This window comes from Lampetra planeri, chromosome 15 (genome assembly GCF_965212315.1).
Source record: "Lampetra planeri chromosome 15, kcLamPlan1.2.h2, whole genome shotgun sequence".
Taxonomy (NCBI): domain Eukaryota; kingdom Metazoa; phylum Chordata; class Hyperoartia; order Petromyzontiformes; family Petromyzontidae; genus Lampetra; species Lampetra planeri.
The window spans coordinates 1,681,020-1,696,291 of record NC_136121.1 but is presented as its reverse complement, the minus strand read 5'-3'; the positions used below and the strand labels follow the sequence as shown (position 1 = coordinate 1,696,291).

The following is a 15,272-nucleotide window of genomic DNA, read 5'->3' as shown; positions in this document are numbered from 1 at the left end:
AAAAACAAACAACACTTACAATACCCAGATATCCCATCTACCAGACGACCAGTTGAGCACTGTGAGGAAATACCTGTGCCTGTATTTACTGAGCTACCAGAGATTGATGTTGAATCCCTCAATTTACCTGCTTCTACAGATGATGATGCTCAGATCGAATATACGCCATCTGATGCAGATTGTGATCAAATTTCTCTATTTAGTCAGCCTGAATTGAATGATATTGTAAGAGATTTGTATTTGCCAAAGCAGTCTGCTGAATTGTTGGCTTCCAGGCTGCAAGAGAAAGAACTACTCAGACCTGGCACTAGTGTCTCCTTTTATCGTAACAGAGAAGCAGCACTGTGAAAGTACTTCCATTCAGATGGTCAACTTGTTTATTGTAATTATGTTGAAGGGCTTCTTCTCAATATGGGACTGCCCGCATATGATTCAAGTGAATGGAGACTCTTTATTGACAGTAGTAAAAGGAGTTTGAAATGTGTGTTACGTCACAACAGAAATATATATGGTTCAATCCCAATAGGACACTCTGTAAAAATGAATGAAGAGTATGCCAACATCACGATTGTTCTGGATAGATTGGAATACCATGTTCATGGATGGCTAATTTGTGTTGATTTGAAAATGGTTAATTTTCTGCTGGGTCAGCAAGGAGGTCACACCAAATACCCTTGTTTCCTGTGCTACTGGGACAGTAGGGCTACATTAGAACACTGGGTTAAAAAGAACTGGCCACCAAGAATCAGTTTGACGCCTGGTGACAAGAACATCAAGAATGAGCCTCTGGTTGATAGGAATAAAATTGCATTTCCCCCACTGCACATAAAACTTGGGTTAATGAAGCAATTCGTCAAAGCTCTTGATCACACTGGAGACTGATTCAGCTATATATGTTCAACCTTTTCAAGTCTCAGTGCCAAGAAGAAAAAGGCAGGAATATTTGATGGCCCTCAAATAAAAACACTCATCAGGGATCCACACTTTGTTACAACAATGACGGTGGCAGAGGCTAGAGCTTGGAATGCATTCTCTGATGTGGTGCGGAATTTCCTTGGGAACAGGAAAGCAGACAACTATTGAGAGATTGTGGAGGACCTGCTCTTGAGTTTCCAAGCACTTGGATGTATAATGAGCATCAAGGTTCACTACTTGCATAGTCACTTGGCCCAGTTTCCAGAGAACATGGGTCACGTGAGCGAAGAGCAAGGTGAACGCTTTCATCAAGACATTAAAGTTTTGGAAGAACGTTACCAAGGCCGATGGGACTCAAACATGATGGCAGATTACTGCTGGTCCTTGATGAGAGACATTCCACAAGTTGTACATCGGAGATCGTCAAAGAAGAGGTCGTTTATGCAGATGTAACATCACTATTGTGAATGACCTTTTTGTACATATTTTTCTTATCTTCACAATTCAATTCTTACATGGTAAAATGCATTCACTCACATTGATATGCAGTCACTCTCACAACTTTGTGCTACGGCTCATTAAATGTTTGTTTCATTATTATTGTATATTGTATATTATCTTATTCTTGTATTGATGTCTGTTTAGCTATTCGTATATGAGCATAAATTTGCTGTTTTTATTTAAAATGCAATATTTTATATCTCAAAAACCTGATGTGATTGACAAAAACTGATGCCAGATTTGGAATCAGCACCCCAAAATTGCCTTAAAACCGTTGGAATACCTTATGCCAGAAAAAGTGTGTTGACCAGTGTTATACATATATATAACCTCTTACTCTCCCCCCTCCCGACGGAAGATCTCCACCGGTTGAGGCATTGAGCATTCCACCCCTCACCTAAGTATGCTTTTGAAGCGCCAGAAGTCCTCCCTCACCCATGCGTTTTTTCTGTCCCCCCTCCCCAGACAAACCATCGTGGCGAGTTCGACCGGGCTCTGCGTGCTTACCGCAATATATATTTAAAAAAACTAAATTTAAGGAAATTTTACACATCCTACAAATTGACCAGCGTCACGCACGTCTGCACCCCACCTAGGACGTGTGCAATGTGCACAATGCTATAATTATACACGGGGGGTGCACGCGCTGCATGTGAAGTGACGCGGTGTGAACGAAGCGGGCGACAGGGAGTCTTCCCTGGTGGCAACTTGCTGACACTCCAGATGGGTCGTGCGCATGTGGGGAGGTCTCATTCCCCCATATTTGTGCGATTTGCACCACGGTGTCTCCACGTGTTCAAGTAGATGTTTTAGGCACTGTCCACAAAACAAATGCGCTTCATGATGACATATCCGAGGAAGGAACGTTTCCCTTATCCCACGACCGAGTCACCCCGATTCGCCTGATCTCGCCAGATATTGAGGTGCTAAGCAATTATGAGCCTGGCTAGTCCTTGGATGGGAGACCACCGGACAATACCAGGTGTTAGGGGCACGGGCTGCATGGTGACCAAAATATGAAAGTCCCATAGAGTTCTTCCCTCGTATCTACAGGTTTTTTTTTATGGGCACAGGATTCATTCTGCATGCCAAACTTTGGCCAAACCTTAATATAACATCATGGGACCTCCTTTGCCAGTAATAACAAATGAGAATAGGTTTTCCCCTTTTTTTCTGGCAATAAAACAGGTGTTAAGATGTTAAAACACCAAACTGAAACCTTTTACAAGGAATCATGTCTGCATTAACCACAATACTTGAGGCCAGAATGCAAACAAAAGACATACTCTAATAATATACGCATTGTCTTTTGGTGTCCTCTGGTCTAACAACGTTTTGAGATGAAAAACCGCTCCCGCCAAATTTGACGTACCACCGATTTCGGCGTCAGAGATGCCCACCCTGGGGAAGTGGCTGCCATTCGTAAGGGAATTCGCTGCCTCTGGGGGCGATTCGGTAGCCTTTCAAAAAATATTTTCTGCAACGTGCGAACTAGCTGGATGGACTGACGCTGAAGCACTGCGTGCACTGCCTACAATGCTAGATGACGACGCCTTATCAGCTTTTTATGCAATTCCTCCATTGGAGAGGACAACGTTGGCAATTGCGTGCACGCAGATGGCATATATTTTTGACCCGCCGTCCAACATGTAACAGAAGTTTGCCATGCGGAGATGGGGGGAGGCCGAGACGCCCCTCACCTTCCGCAGTGCGCTAATGTCGCTGGGCCAAGCGGCGTACCCTAAAATTGATCAGGCGGGGTTGGACTCTCTGATTCTTGAACTGTTGGCATTGGCACGGGACATGGAATCTTTTTTCCCGCTACGGAAGATGACGATAAAACATCTCTTAGGGCAGTGTGCTGTATCCAGGCGCACTGTAATTTGCGGTGGCGAGTTGTGGTCCAGGGTTGTGTTGAACTGCCGTTGGGGTGTCGGTTGGCGTTTTTGTCGGCCCCGACTCGATTGAGTGCGGCAAATGTTACAGTTCAGGCCCTGGTGAGGGAGACTGTTTGAGTTCCCATGGGAGCACAAATGCTTGTGCCATTACGACTGTAAAAGCAGCTCGACCGAGAAGTTACTACGTGGCAGCTTCTCTTGACCCCGTCAAACAGGGCAGTTAAGGGTCTCATACTGGTGGGAGCCCAGACGATCGTGATCGGGGGATCAGCAATGCAGGATTGCGTACCGCTGTTGTGCAGGCGGGTACGGTTTTGGCTCATGCGATGGCTGCATGTTGTGAAGAGACCAGCAAAGTAGCTGCTAATGTTGAGGTTTCAGTGGAGCGTGGAGTGGCGGCGGACGACACGTAGATGGATGCGTTGTGCGCTGAGAACCCGGATTTGACAAGTGAGCAGAGGGGCGAGTAAATGTTATATGGGACGCACGTCTTTGATGCATCATCATATTGATACAGATAATTTCGGTTTAGCCCGAAGGAAAAGGACCATGTGCATCAGGTGGTGGACGAGATGTTGGCCACCGAAATTATTTCTCCATCCACCAGTCTGTGGGGAGCACCCATCGTTCTGGTTAGGAAGAAGGACAGGAGTATGAGATTTTGTGTGGATTTTTGAAAATTTAGCAAGGTCTCTGTGGCTGACGCTTATCCGCTCCCACGGGTGGACGATTCATTGAATCCCTTGTCGGGTGCACGATTCTTTTCCACCTTGTATTTGCTGTCAGGGTTTTGGCAGTTGCCCTTGGATGAAAGATCAAAGCCCAAAACAGCATTTTGCGCCCCACAAGGGCTTTTTCAGTTTAACTGTTTACTGATGGGACTTAATTCGGCCCCAGTTACGTTTCAGCGACTGATGGAATTGGTGTTATCGGGACTCCAGTGGGATTTTGAGAGCACATTTGAAGAGCACTTACAGAAATTGCACTCCGTGTTTGTTAAAATGCGGGCGGCAAATTTGAAATTTAGGCTACAGAATTGTCATATCTTGCAGAAGTCGGTTCATTACCTGGGGCACATTGTGATTGAGACGGGAATTTCCACGGACCCCATAAAAACTACTTGTGTGCGCTCATGGTAAACCCCCAAGTCGGTGGGTTCGCAGTTTGTGGGGTTCGCATCATATTATTGCTGCTTTGTGCCCAAGTTTGTGACAGTCGCGAAGCCACTCCAAGCCCTTACTACTAAGGGCCAGAGATTTCAGTGGGGGGAGAAGGAGGAGGCCGCTTTTGTTGTGTTGAAAGATGGTCTCGTGAATGCGCCTCCCCTTCGCTACCCCAATTTCTCGGTGACGTTTGTGCTGGACACGGACGCCAGCGACACCGGAATAGGCACCATGTTATTGCAGGTAGAAAACGGGGTAGAAAGCGTGGTCGCGTACGGGAGCAAGGTGCTGTCTCCCGCAGAGCAACGTTATTGTGTTACGGGCCACGAGTTGCTAGCCATCGTTAACTTCGTGCAGCAGTACTGGCCATACCTATTCGATAGACATTTTGTGGTACGCATGGATCACGTGGCTCTGCAATATGCGCTATGAGTTGATCAACCATCGGGACAGCTCTCGCGCTGGTTAGAGGTTTTACAGGATTTCTCCTTCACATTCACCTACAGAAAGGGGTTGCGCCACTGTAACGTGGACGCTTTGTCATGGTTGCCGTCAAAAGGCCAGTGTGCGTGTTTGACTGGGGCAGGGCGTTGTAAACCAGTAGGTGATAGAGTGCCTTGCGCTATGGTGACGTCTATGGATGTTTCACCACCCGTAGCGACAGTCGCGCGTGACAGTACCATGGGTCGTGCAACAAGTGGGGACACCTCCCTTTTGAAAATGCATTGCCGCGTTGGTACAGCGAATCGCAGAAAGTGCCCAGGGGATTTGTCCCCGGTGGTCATCAGAGATGGGCTGCTTATGAGGTTGGATGTAGAAGTGCAGCGCCAATGCATCGTCGTGCCGACTGTCCTGCAGGGTAAAGTCATGAGGGCTGCCCATGTGCGGCTAATGCACCTTGGTGTGCAGAACACATTGTCTTCTTTGAAGCGTGGCTTCATCTGGTCAGGGATATCTGAAGACGTCCACAACATCCTGCAAGGATGTGTGGAGTGTGCGCGTCGAAAACCCCCACCAAGGCTGGGCTGACTTCTGCAGTCTAGCGGGGTGTCGCGCATAAACGCGCTTGTCGCTCTCGACACCCTCGGCCCGTTTCCCACCACGCTGAGAGGAAATACATTTCTGCTCATGGAAGTAGAATACCTGTCATGGTGGGCTATTGCATGGCCCCTGCAGGATCAATCAGTTGCGTCCATTACCGACGCTTTCATTAATGGGTATGTCTTGGACAAGGGGGCCCCGGAGCGTCTCCTTTCGGACGAAGGCCGTAATTTTTCTTCTAAGTTGTTGAAGGATGTGTGCGACCTATTGGGTACTAGGAAAATTCAGACGTCACCCTACCACCCCTAGACTGATGGGAAGGTGGAATGGCGGAATAGGCCATGTTGTGCCAGCAGGTGAATGAGGCACAGTCCGACTGGGATTTGCACGTTCCGGGCGTCCTCGTGGCCTATAGAATGGCCCCTCATGCCTCGACCGGGTTCTCCCCGTTCCTTTTGATGTACAAGAGAGAGTGTGACCCCCCCCCCCCCCCCCCCCCCCATGGAGGCCCAGTTGAATATTGACTCATTTACTAAAAAGACCGCTGTGCCGGAACTTATACTCCTCACACTTAAACGTTTGACTGAGGCATGGGAGGTGTCCTGTCTGAATTCGGCTAAATGGCAAGCGTCCAACGAAAAACTGGCAGGGCTCCGGGAGTCAGGGAAGCCGTGGAAAGTCGGGGAGAGCGCTTGGCTGCATTGTCCTCAGGTGCCCTTGGACATGTCCCCTAAGTTACAAAGACCATGGCAGGGCCCGGTCGAGGTGATAGAGGTCAAGAGGCCCCAATGTGTTCGGATCCATGTCGGTCACAGACGTCAGTACGTGCACCTGTCGCGACTGAAACCTATTTTCCGCCTTGTCTAGATGTTTCATCCCCACTGCCCCAAGGTCGGGTGTCTGATGTACCTGACGAGCCCGGGCGTGCGGCTACTGAGGTTGTGCCTTAGCGGATTTCTGTTCTTCCGCCCACAACGATCCAGCACTTGACGACCGCGGAGCTGTCCGTCACGCCGTTGGAAAACCATCCAACAGGGAGGGAGCGGCTGACATCCGCTTCCCTTCCTCTCCCATCTTCTGTCTGGGAGGAGCCGCACCCGTTAGGCCAACTTCAAGTCGTCCCCGGGGCCCCCGGTAAACCTGCCCTTGTTCAGCCTGGGGGCCCGGTGACGAGAACCCATTTCAAAACTGAGGTTTAAATGACCACCCTGATCATCCTATTTATTCCGACACCTCCTGACAAGAGGCCGTAGCCACGAGCCGGGCTGCATTTGTCAGTTGAACTCGGTCCTTCCTGGGTATTGTACGTAGTTCGGGTGTGGGTCATTACGGTGCGTCAAAAATGTATTTGTGTGTTCTTGGTTCTTGTTGTTGACTCGCGAGGGGAAGGGGCTTCCTATTGTTGTTGCTGTTCATTGCGAGGAGGTCTTTCAAATTGTTATGTCGCTGTTGATTGCAGGAGGTCTTCCAGTTGTTGTGGTTACTATTGACTCACGAAGGGGGGCTGACGTTTTTTGTTGGTCCAGTTGACTTGCGAGTTAGGGGCTTCAATTTTTTTTGTGTTGTGTTCCGATGGTTCGTCCTGCTGTCCAAGGTATAGGAATCAGCCAGGATGGCTGAGTTTTATAAGGGGGGTGGGGTGATGTAGTGATGTTAAATGGATCACTATGGTGCGTAGCGCCAAGTGCTGTAGAAATGGGCGCTGAGGCTAACACACTATGCAGTACAATACAGTGGGTCACGAGGGGCATGGTACTGGGTGCTAGCAGAAAGTAACCAGATGAGTCCTACCGACAGAGTAGGGGATAGCAGCCTCTGCCAGCGCCGCAGGTAATTGTCACAGAGTCGGTCACTGGGGGAGTGTGGTGGGGGCGGCTGGCAGTAGGGGGGGCATGTGAGGATGAGTCACCCCGGCACCGAGTTAAGCACGTGATGGGCCGGGGTGAGAAATGTGGGCCAAAGGTGAACGAGGGGACTCGGGAAGAGTAGCTGAGAAACGTCTTGGATAGTTCCTGAGGGGGGCGTGGTTAAGGGTGGAGCAAGAGAGGCAACAGGTGTAAGGTGGCCTGGAACCTTCGGGAATATTCCAGAGGTAGGCGCGGCCGGAGATGGAGCCAGGCCGTGCCAAAAGGATTAAAAGGGAAGCTCCAATCGAATATCGGGGCTGTCTGAAGGTGGAGTGGAACTCAAGTGCTACGTCTACGTCTTCGACATCGTGGGTTAGACAGCATGTTGACTGCTCTGACCCAATTATAGTTTTCTTGTATGTAGTACCGGGTGTAACGAGAGTGAGAAATATGTGTATTAGTATTAGTCCCGTGTGTAATGTTGCCTAAGTGTAGAATACAGTTTTTGCCTCTTAAAAAGTGTCTCTGCAATGACTCACTACAGCAGTAGTAGGAGTTTCAAAAGGTCGTGGCTGTATAATGGGATTTGGTTCTAATATATAATTAATGTACAGCATTGTGGGATGCTATTAGCATGAATGACGCTAAATGAAAGTATTAGCACAAAGGCGCGCTAAACAAGATCTCAAACTGAGGTTGTATTGAATGTTTTTTGTTCTTTTGTTTTACCTGAAATCAAAGAAGTCGAGAGGGGTCATGGTTTCCATCACGGAGAACTGGCCGACGAGGAGGTGGAAGATGAGGGTGATGCGATGCATGCGCGACACCACCTTCAGCATATTCCGCTCGTTCTTTATCTGCGAGACACAGGGACATGCAAGGGAGATATACGCATCCACCACGCAACACACACATGCACAACAACAACAGCAAAGATTTATAAACTAGTCCTTCAACTGTAGGAACAAGAGCTATAAGCAGTGCTTAGTTTCATCCAGAACTATCCAGAATGATGTTCTGGGTATTATTTTGGCAGGTCACATCCATCTCGCATCATTTAGGCCGCATTGTGCCCTATACTCATATATGCCTATTTATGGGATTATAGGAATATAGTGTACAATAATAGTGGATTATTATGGATTAGTGTACCTTGTGCTCTAGCATTAGTGCCTTAAAACGATAATTCCCTACACTAAGCCAGCCTCGCAGTATCACAGTACATGAGGGGGTTAACGTGGACAGCATTCAGCTCAGTCATCCCAGTAGTGATGTTCACATACTTGTATCTCGTAGTTACGCAAGTCCCTTTTGGACCTCTTGCGCTTAACCTTCAACAATGTGTGTTCAACCCCCGTTGAAGCTTGTAGAGCTGAATGGAGTTCAGAAGAACTCACGAACACCTTGTGACAGGCCCAACACAGAATATCCCTGGGTTTGAATTTCCGCAAAGTTCATGGGCCACACTAAACTGCATCTGTAAAAACCATGGCAGTAGATGTGGATACTTGGTGCACAAATGGATCATGCCATGGGTAGGCATGATGTACCTGTTGCCCCACAGGATTTATAACAATGACCGGCTCACTCGGTGCGTTTAAATTGTTTTAGTTTGCGGTTCTGGTTGGGTACATTCTCTATCTCCCTCCCTCCCATCCGTTCCCTCATCTTCCCCTCCCCTAAAAATACCACGTTCCCCATCGTTGCCCCTACTGCGTGAGTGGAGCAGTGAGCCCAGCCTCCTTCCCTCTCCCAATCTCTGTGGGCACCTGGCCTCCGGCTTGTTGTCCACGAAATATCTCTACCCCCACCTCTCCCACCATCACTCGTGCTTTGTACCGGGCTCATGTTCAATAAAAAAAACATGAAAAATAGATATTAAAACAAACTCTTCAGTAGCGTGCGACTGTGGTCATCCAGACCAGATGCAATGCCCCGATCCACAAATACAACGAAGGCATCGCAGTGATACTCCTGGCGCGGTTGGTCTGACTTGACCACCTGAATGTGAAATGTTAGATGTTGCTCTGCATCTGCATCAGCAGCCTTACGAAGAAAGAAGACCTCATGTCAACGTATAGATTCATGCCAATGTATAAGATTCGTTAAGCAAGCAGTCGTCCATAAGAGGCCCACAACCACATTCTGGTGATTCTATCCATAGGAATCTAACACAGGTCACTGGGGTTCAAATCATTTTGCTAACAACTGCATAGCTACACCCAACAAAGACAAAGATCCCTCGTATCACCTGTAAATACTGTTGGGATCAAGTTCTGTTAGCGAACACCTATAAAGGCCGGTATTGTGGCACACGAGGGGATGGGTGGCCAACACCATGCCCGGCCGCCTTTGTCTCCCCAATGGCAATGTTTACACACTGCACCAGGTACTCATTTAAGGCTGAGTCGATCTAGGGGAGGCTCAGGACCGGTTCCAATATTCATCACTGGTGTTGGCCGTAAGCGGGAATCGAACTCAGGCAACCGGGTTCGCGGGGTTCATAGCGCAGCACGCTAACCGGTACACTACTGTTCCCCACATAGCTACACCCATCACACATACAGTACATGCATATGCACGCAAACACACGACTCTGAAAACTCGAATAAAAGACCTTACAGACAATTTCTCAAATATGTTTGCCCTACCCAGTTCTCAGAGCTAAACATATATTTTTTATGTTGATGATTGACGTGCAGTGAATGACTCTGTACACGGTATGAGATATTACTGTCCGCTGCTGGGTAGCTCCATCCTTTCCAATGTGTCATCCTCAAGGACCTCACATTATGTCCACTCGAGAATAATTCATTTACTAATAACGTGGGTTATACTTGCTGGTAAAATACAATTCCTCGCTGCAATATTTTATTTACATTGAAATTAGTGAAACTGTAATTTATTGCAAAGAAACACTTTGGGCTGAGCGGGCCATGTTTTGCAATGTCCCATCATGTACTGTACTGCAATCTGGAATCAAAATTAACTTGTTTTCTCTGACCGCTTAAACATAGAATCTGTCCGTCCTCTAGTTTCAAGATGGCAAGTTCATCTTAGGGCACTGCACCTCTCTGTTGTCACTTGCATGGCAACTAACGTACTACATTAATTGGTTAATTTTCATGACTGACTATTGTTTATGTTTCTGAGCAATGATTGGGTTTCACTCCACTTGTATCGGAATCTTGTTCGATGAATTTTACTCTGATATAACTGCTCCTATCATCTGAGCTGTGTACATTTCTGAGTAACCTCAGTCGTTTAAAATGCACAAAAAACAGACAAACAGCAACCACTGAAATCCACCTGGGCAATCATGGGAATTACAGTTGCAAGGGTAAAGCAGTTAAACATGTTATCGCATTCGCAATTGTGACTAAATTATCACACTAATCAATTTTATTTTTATTTTACCAGGTAAGGCCCAATGAGCTAATAGCTCAATTAAGTGGCATATTGTGCAGAAATATATAGCAACTAAATACTCTGAACGCATATTTCTAAATTTGGAGAGAAAACCCGGAGAACCCAGAGACAAATTCACGCGATCACGGAGAAAACATACAAACTCAAAATATACAGACGTCAGGGTCGGGATCGAAACAACGACGTCCTGTATACCAGGCGAGGTAATTAACATCTTGCCACCGCGGCACTGCTGAACTGACTTCAAAACAGGCAATAGCTCTTCTCTTCAGAAGTCTGTGCCAGAGTAGTTCTCACACCATGCGATTTCTCCACCAAGGGAACTGGACATTTGCCCGGTAAGCTGGACCTGGAGTTGGGACACCTCACACTCAATGCTTAAAAAAGTTGGCAGCTGATTTAAGTCGGATGGATTATTTGGCATTGCGACTAGAAGACTGGCTTTCCAGGCTAATGCCGAGTGGCATGCTCAGCCAATAATACCAATAGCAATACCTGCCATTCGCCAATAAGTGATGGTGACGTCACCACGGCGCCTGTGCCAGGCCAGGTGCACTTTGGTGGGGAGCGGTGATACAATGTGTGGTTAGCGCGTTGTGCTACGAACCCGGCCTCCCAGGTTTGATTCCCGCTCACGGCCAACACCAGTGACGACAATCTGAACTGCTCCTGGGCCTCCGCTAGTTCGACTCATCCTCAAATGAGTACCTGTTGTGATGTGTAAACATTGCCACCAGGGAGACAAAGGCGGTCGCACATTGTGCTGGGTCCCCACCCCTGTATGTACCGTGCCGGCCTTCATCGGTTCTTACTAATAGCACTTGCCCCGAAGAGTATCTTAAAGCTACATGGGGAATCTTTGTCTTTTGGAGTGAATATGATGCCCACATGCGGTCAAGCTTCGGCAATTGTTGGCGCCGGTTCTGATTGCCTTCCAACGTGTGTGTGTGATTTCTCACCCCCATTAATCTAATTGCTCCCTATTGGTCAACCATGTTATGTATGCTTATAATCTGGTAATTGCTGCTCACTTTGAAAACAAGTTGGAGGTGCTACTGCTGAACGTGGAGCATGCCACTGAGAAATGGAGCCTTACCATCAGCCCCCTAAAAAACAAATCACCTAACTTGGTAGTTTGTCATCAACGACTTTCCCCCTTCCACTACCCATGAGTGATAGGGATGTTGTGGAGATTGGAGAAGTTTCCATAACTGGGCAGTGTGCTAAAGATCAGCTCCGGTTTGGCAGTGGAGGTCTTACTCCGAATCAATTGAGCGGAATTATATTTTCATCAGCTGGATACATCTGTGTGGAAGCTACCTGTACTATTGCTCCATACAACGATTCGGATCTTCTCGGCCACATTTATGCCATCCCTTCTCTACTCTTGTAAAATGTGGATCCATCCTATGTTTAACAATACTAGATTGGGTAAGGATCTCACATATCCTTGAAAGATATGGACACAGTACCATCAGTGAGATCCTCCAGCAAGCGAAACTGTGTTGGCTGGCTCATGTAGCCCGCATGCCCAAGCAGCTTCTGTTTGGATGGATAGAGGGGGATAAATATGCATGGCACAGGCTAGAGAAAACATTTACTGATGTGGTACATATGGGCGTGGTGCTGGTTGGACTTGCTGATAACGAGTACCAGCAGTGTCAATATTGGCCTCTGTGGAGGAGGTTCATGAAGCACACTACTGGGCAGTTGGAGGCAGTCACCCTTCAACATCAATTCAGGCAGAGGAGTGATGCTCACAATAATGAGCCGAACACCAGGCAGCTAAAGCGCAGCAAGTGGTTGTTGATGTTGTTACAGTTAATCTGTAAGAACAGGTAATGCGCATGATGTCACTCCACATAACGCACCCCCCACCCCCGTCATTAATATTCATGAGGGGGTAGATTTTTACACTCACGCAGAAGAAGGTCGAGCGGAAAGACGTTTTTTAGCAAATTCGCTTTAAGTTTGACGTTTATTTATTTGGTGTCTTTTTTATTTCTTCAGCACTTGGGACAGAAGGTAAGTCTAATTTATCCTTCTATATTATGGTAAAATAGACATTTCTCGGTGATTTTCCAGATATTGTATCGAATTCCAATTAGTTTACACCCCAGCGACCAAAAGCAGAAGATAATAAAGTATCAGAGCAGTGAATTTGAACAAATTGAAGGTCAGTTATATACAGTGCTACAGTGACATGAAGTGAAGTGTTTAATGATGTAGTTTTGTACAAGAATCAATGCCATTAATACAGTGCTACAGTGAACTGCAGTGAAGTGTTTTATGACTTCGTTTTGTGCCAGATTCACTGTCATTAATACAGTGCTACATTTAAATGCAGTGAGGTGTTTGATGACATACTTTCGTGTACGATTCACTGCCATTAAATTTACACAATTTTTTAGTAAATAATACAGCTTCCATCCTAGGACGGGCAAACAATCCAGTGTTCTATTAAGCAGTAAGGTAGGAACTACAAGAGCCAACCCAGATGTGGCAAGAGTGCTCAAGAGTCAGCTCTAGAAACTTACAAATTGGGGGGAGCAGTCCCAAAATTTCAAGCTTTTTTAAAATAGGGCCCAAGATTATTTCTAGTTACCAAAAAAGGGGGTTTCAAGGGGGGCGTAGATCGCCCCCACCCCCCCCCCCCCCTTGGATGTGCCACTGAGAGTTGTCCAAACTCCGATGAGCACGGATGACTACGTACATAAACATATACACATAACAAACTCAGCCAAACCAGTGCTTCATACATCACCAGTAACCGTTCAGAGGCGAGGAATGCTCATTAGCGTAAAACAGGGTTGGAGCGATTTCAAAAAAGGCAAGGGTTGTGTTTTTTTTCTCTTCCCATAAGGAGCGCAATTGTATCAGGGTAGGTTTTCATGCTGCACATTCGGTGCACGACAGATCTGGCCATTCGCCGGATCTTGGGGTGCCCCACACTCATTGGGACGTAAAATCTCAACTTCAAACAGACAGCAGCTGATTTTGGTTTGGATGGATTATGTGACTGCACAACTCATACTGGATTACCAGGCCAATGCCTAGTTTTGACCAGTAGTTCTGACAACCTTGCCTCCAGAGTATGGTGAAAGCACATTTGTACGTATGTATGTATGTGGAGCTCCTTTCACACCCTACGTAGACAACCGTTGTGTTTATGCATAATAGAGTGTTTTTTTAGGTTAGATCGTGTAAATATAAATGTATCGTTAAACCCACCACCACCCAACATGGCCAATTAGTAAGGTTTGTCATATAAACAAAACATGACAATGTTTACAAAAATTCAAATGTTTACGTGACAAACCTAACTGATTGGCTGTTGGGTGGTGGCAAGTTTAACAACACATTTGTAGTGACATCACAGCATGTCAACGTGCAGTGCCGGCCCTAGAGAGGCACGGCGTGTGGTGTAACAACATCGCGGATACCACAATGGTGTGGGTGTAATACCGGCCCTAGAGGGGCCCGGTGAGTGCTGATTGATAGCGCTAGATGGCACCACGCTTTGCGTGCAGTGCCAACCCTACAGTATGTGAGAGCCGGCCGAAGGATGAGGTTACTCAAGGCCATGGCACTCTGGTTGACCCGGGAGGACACGTGACGAGTTAAGTCTACAAAGGGACCCCCAGAGGGCACTAGGAGTGGTCACGTGATTGGGACCCAGATCCTTCCCGAGGATTCTAGAAAGTGGTCGTGGCCAATGGCGGAGCTAGCCATGCTGCAGAGAATATCAGCCGGGTCCCGAGAGGGACTAGGGTTGTTGTTCATCCTGGAAGAAACCTTTGTCTATGTTCTTCGTTCAACGAGTCTCCAACAGATGAACATGGACCCAAGCTGTTGGTCCCGGTCCGTAGTAGCAGTTATGTTGTAATTAGTCGAGTTAGCCTGGTGGTCACCACCATAGATTGTTATTCTGTTAAAGAGAAAGTTACCCCGTGTGTTGGAGTTGAATAAATGTGTTGCCTCCAAGTCTACGTCTGCGACTCAGTTGAACTCGCTACACATTTATATATACACGATCTAGCCCAAACAAAACCTATATTATTCATAATATTGGTCACGAAAGCCTGGTGTTAAACAGTTTTGTTTATTTTTCATGTATTTAATGCTTGTAAAAAGAAAATATAAAGTTGCAGCCATGCAATTGTTGACCAGTAGCCCAGACAACCTTGCCTCTGGGGTATGGTGAAGACAGCGTTTGGTGCTTTATAATATTACAAAAAACATAACTGGGATATTACAAAAACTTCCCCAATGTGTTTTATATTATGTTTGACGTAGCCGCCGATGAATGAGATCAACGGACAGCGGTGAGGATGTTATGTTCGCTGCTTCTTTTTTTCAAAATAAGGAGCGTTTGATACTAATTTTGCTTTTAACTTTTATACGAATTGTACTCAAATCACTACGCATGCATAAGCTACGTAATTCCAAAGTGCATTGGTTGCATCTGTGTGTATACA

The 15,272-nt window shown here is 46.8% G+C and overlaps 1 protein-coding gene across 2 annotated transcripts in view; it reads right to left on the bottom strand.

The window, feature by feature from the left end:
* The window catches only part of TDO2 (tryptophan 2,3-dioxygenase), a 128,548-nt gene that overhangs the window by 75,104 nt on the left and 38,172 nt on the right, over nucleotides 1–15,272 (bottom strand). For both annotated transcript variants that reach the window (XM_078600824.1, XM_078600825.1), the window contains one exon: nucleotides 8,095–8,222. In XM_078600824.1, coding sequence (XP_078456950.1) covers nucleotides 8,095–8,222 — 128 coding nt within the window. The remainder of the gene's footprint in view (nucleotides 1–8,094; nucleotides 8,223–15,272) is intronic.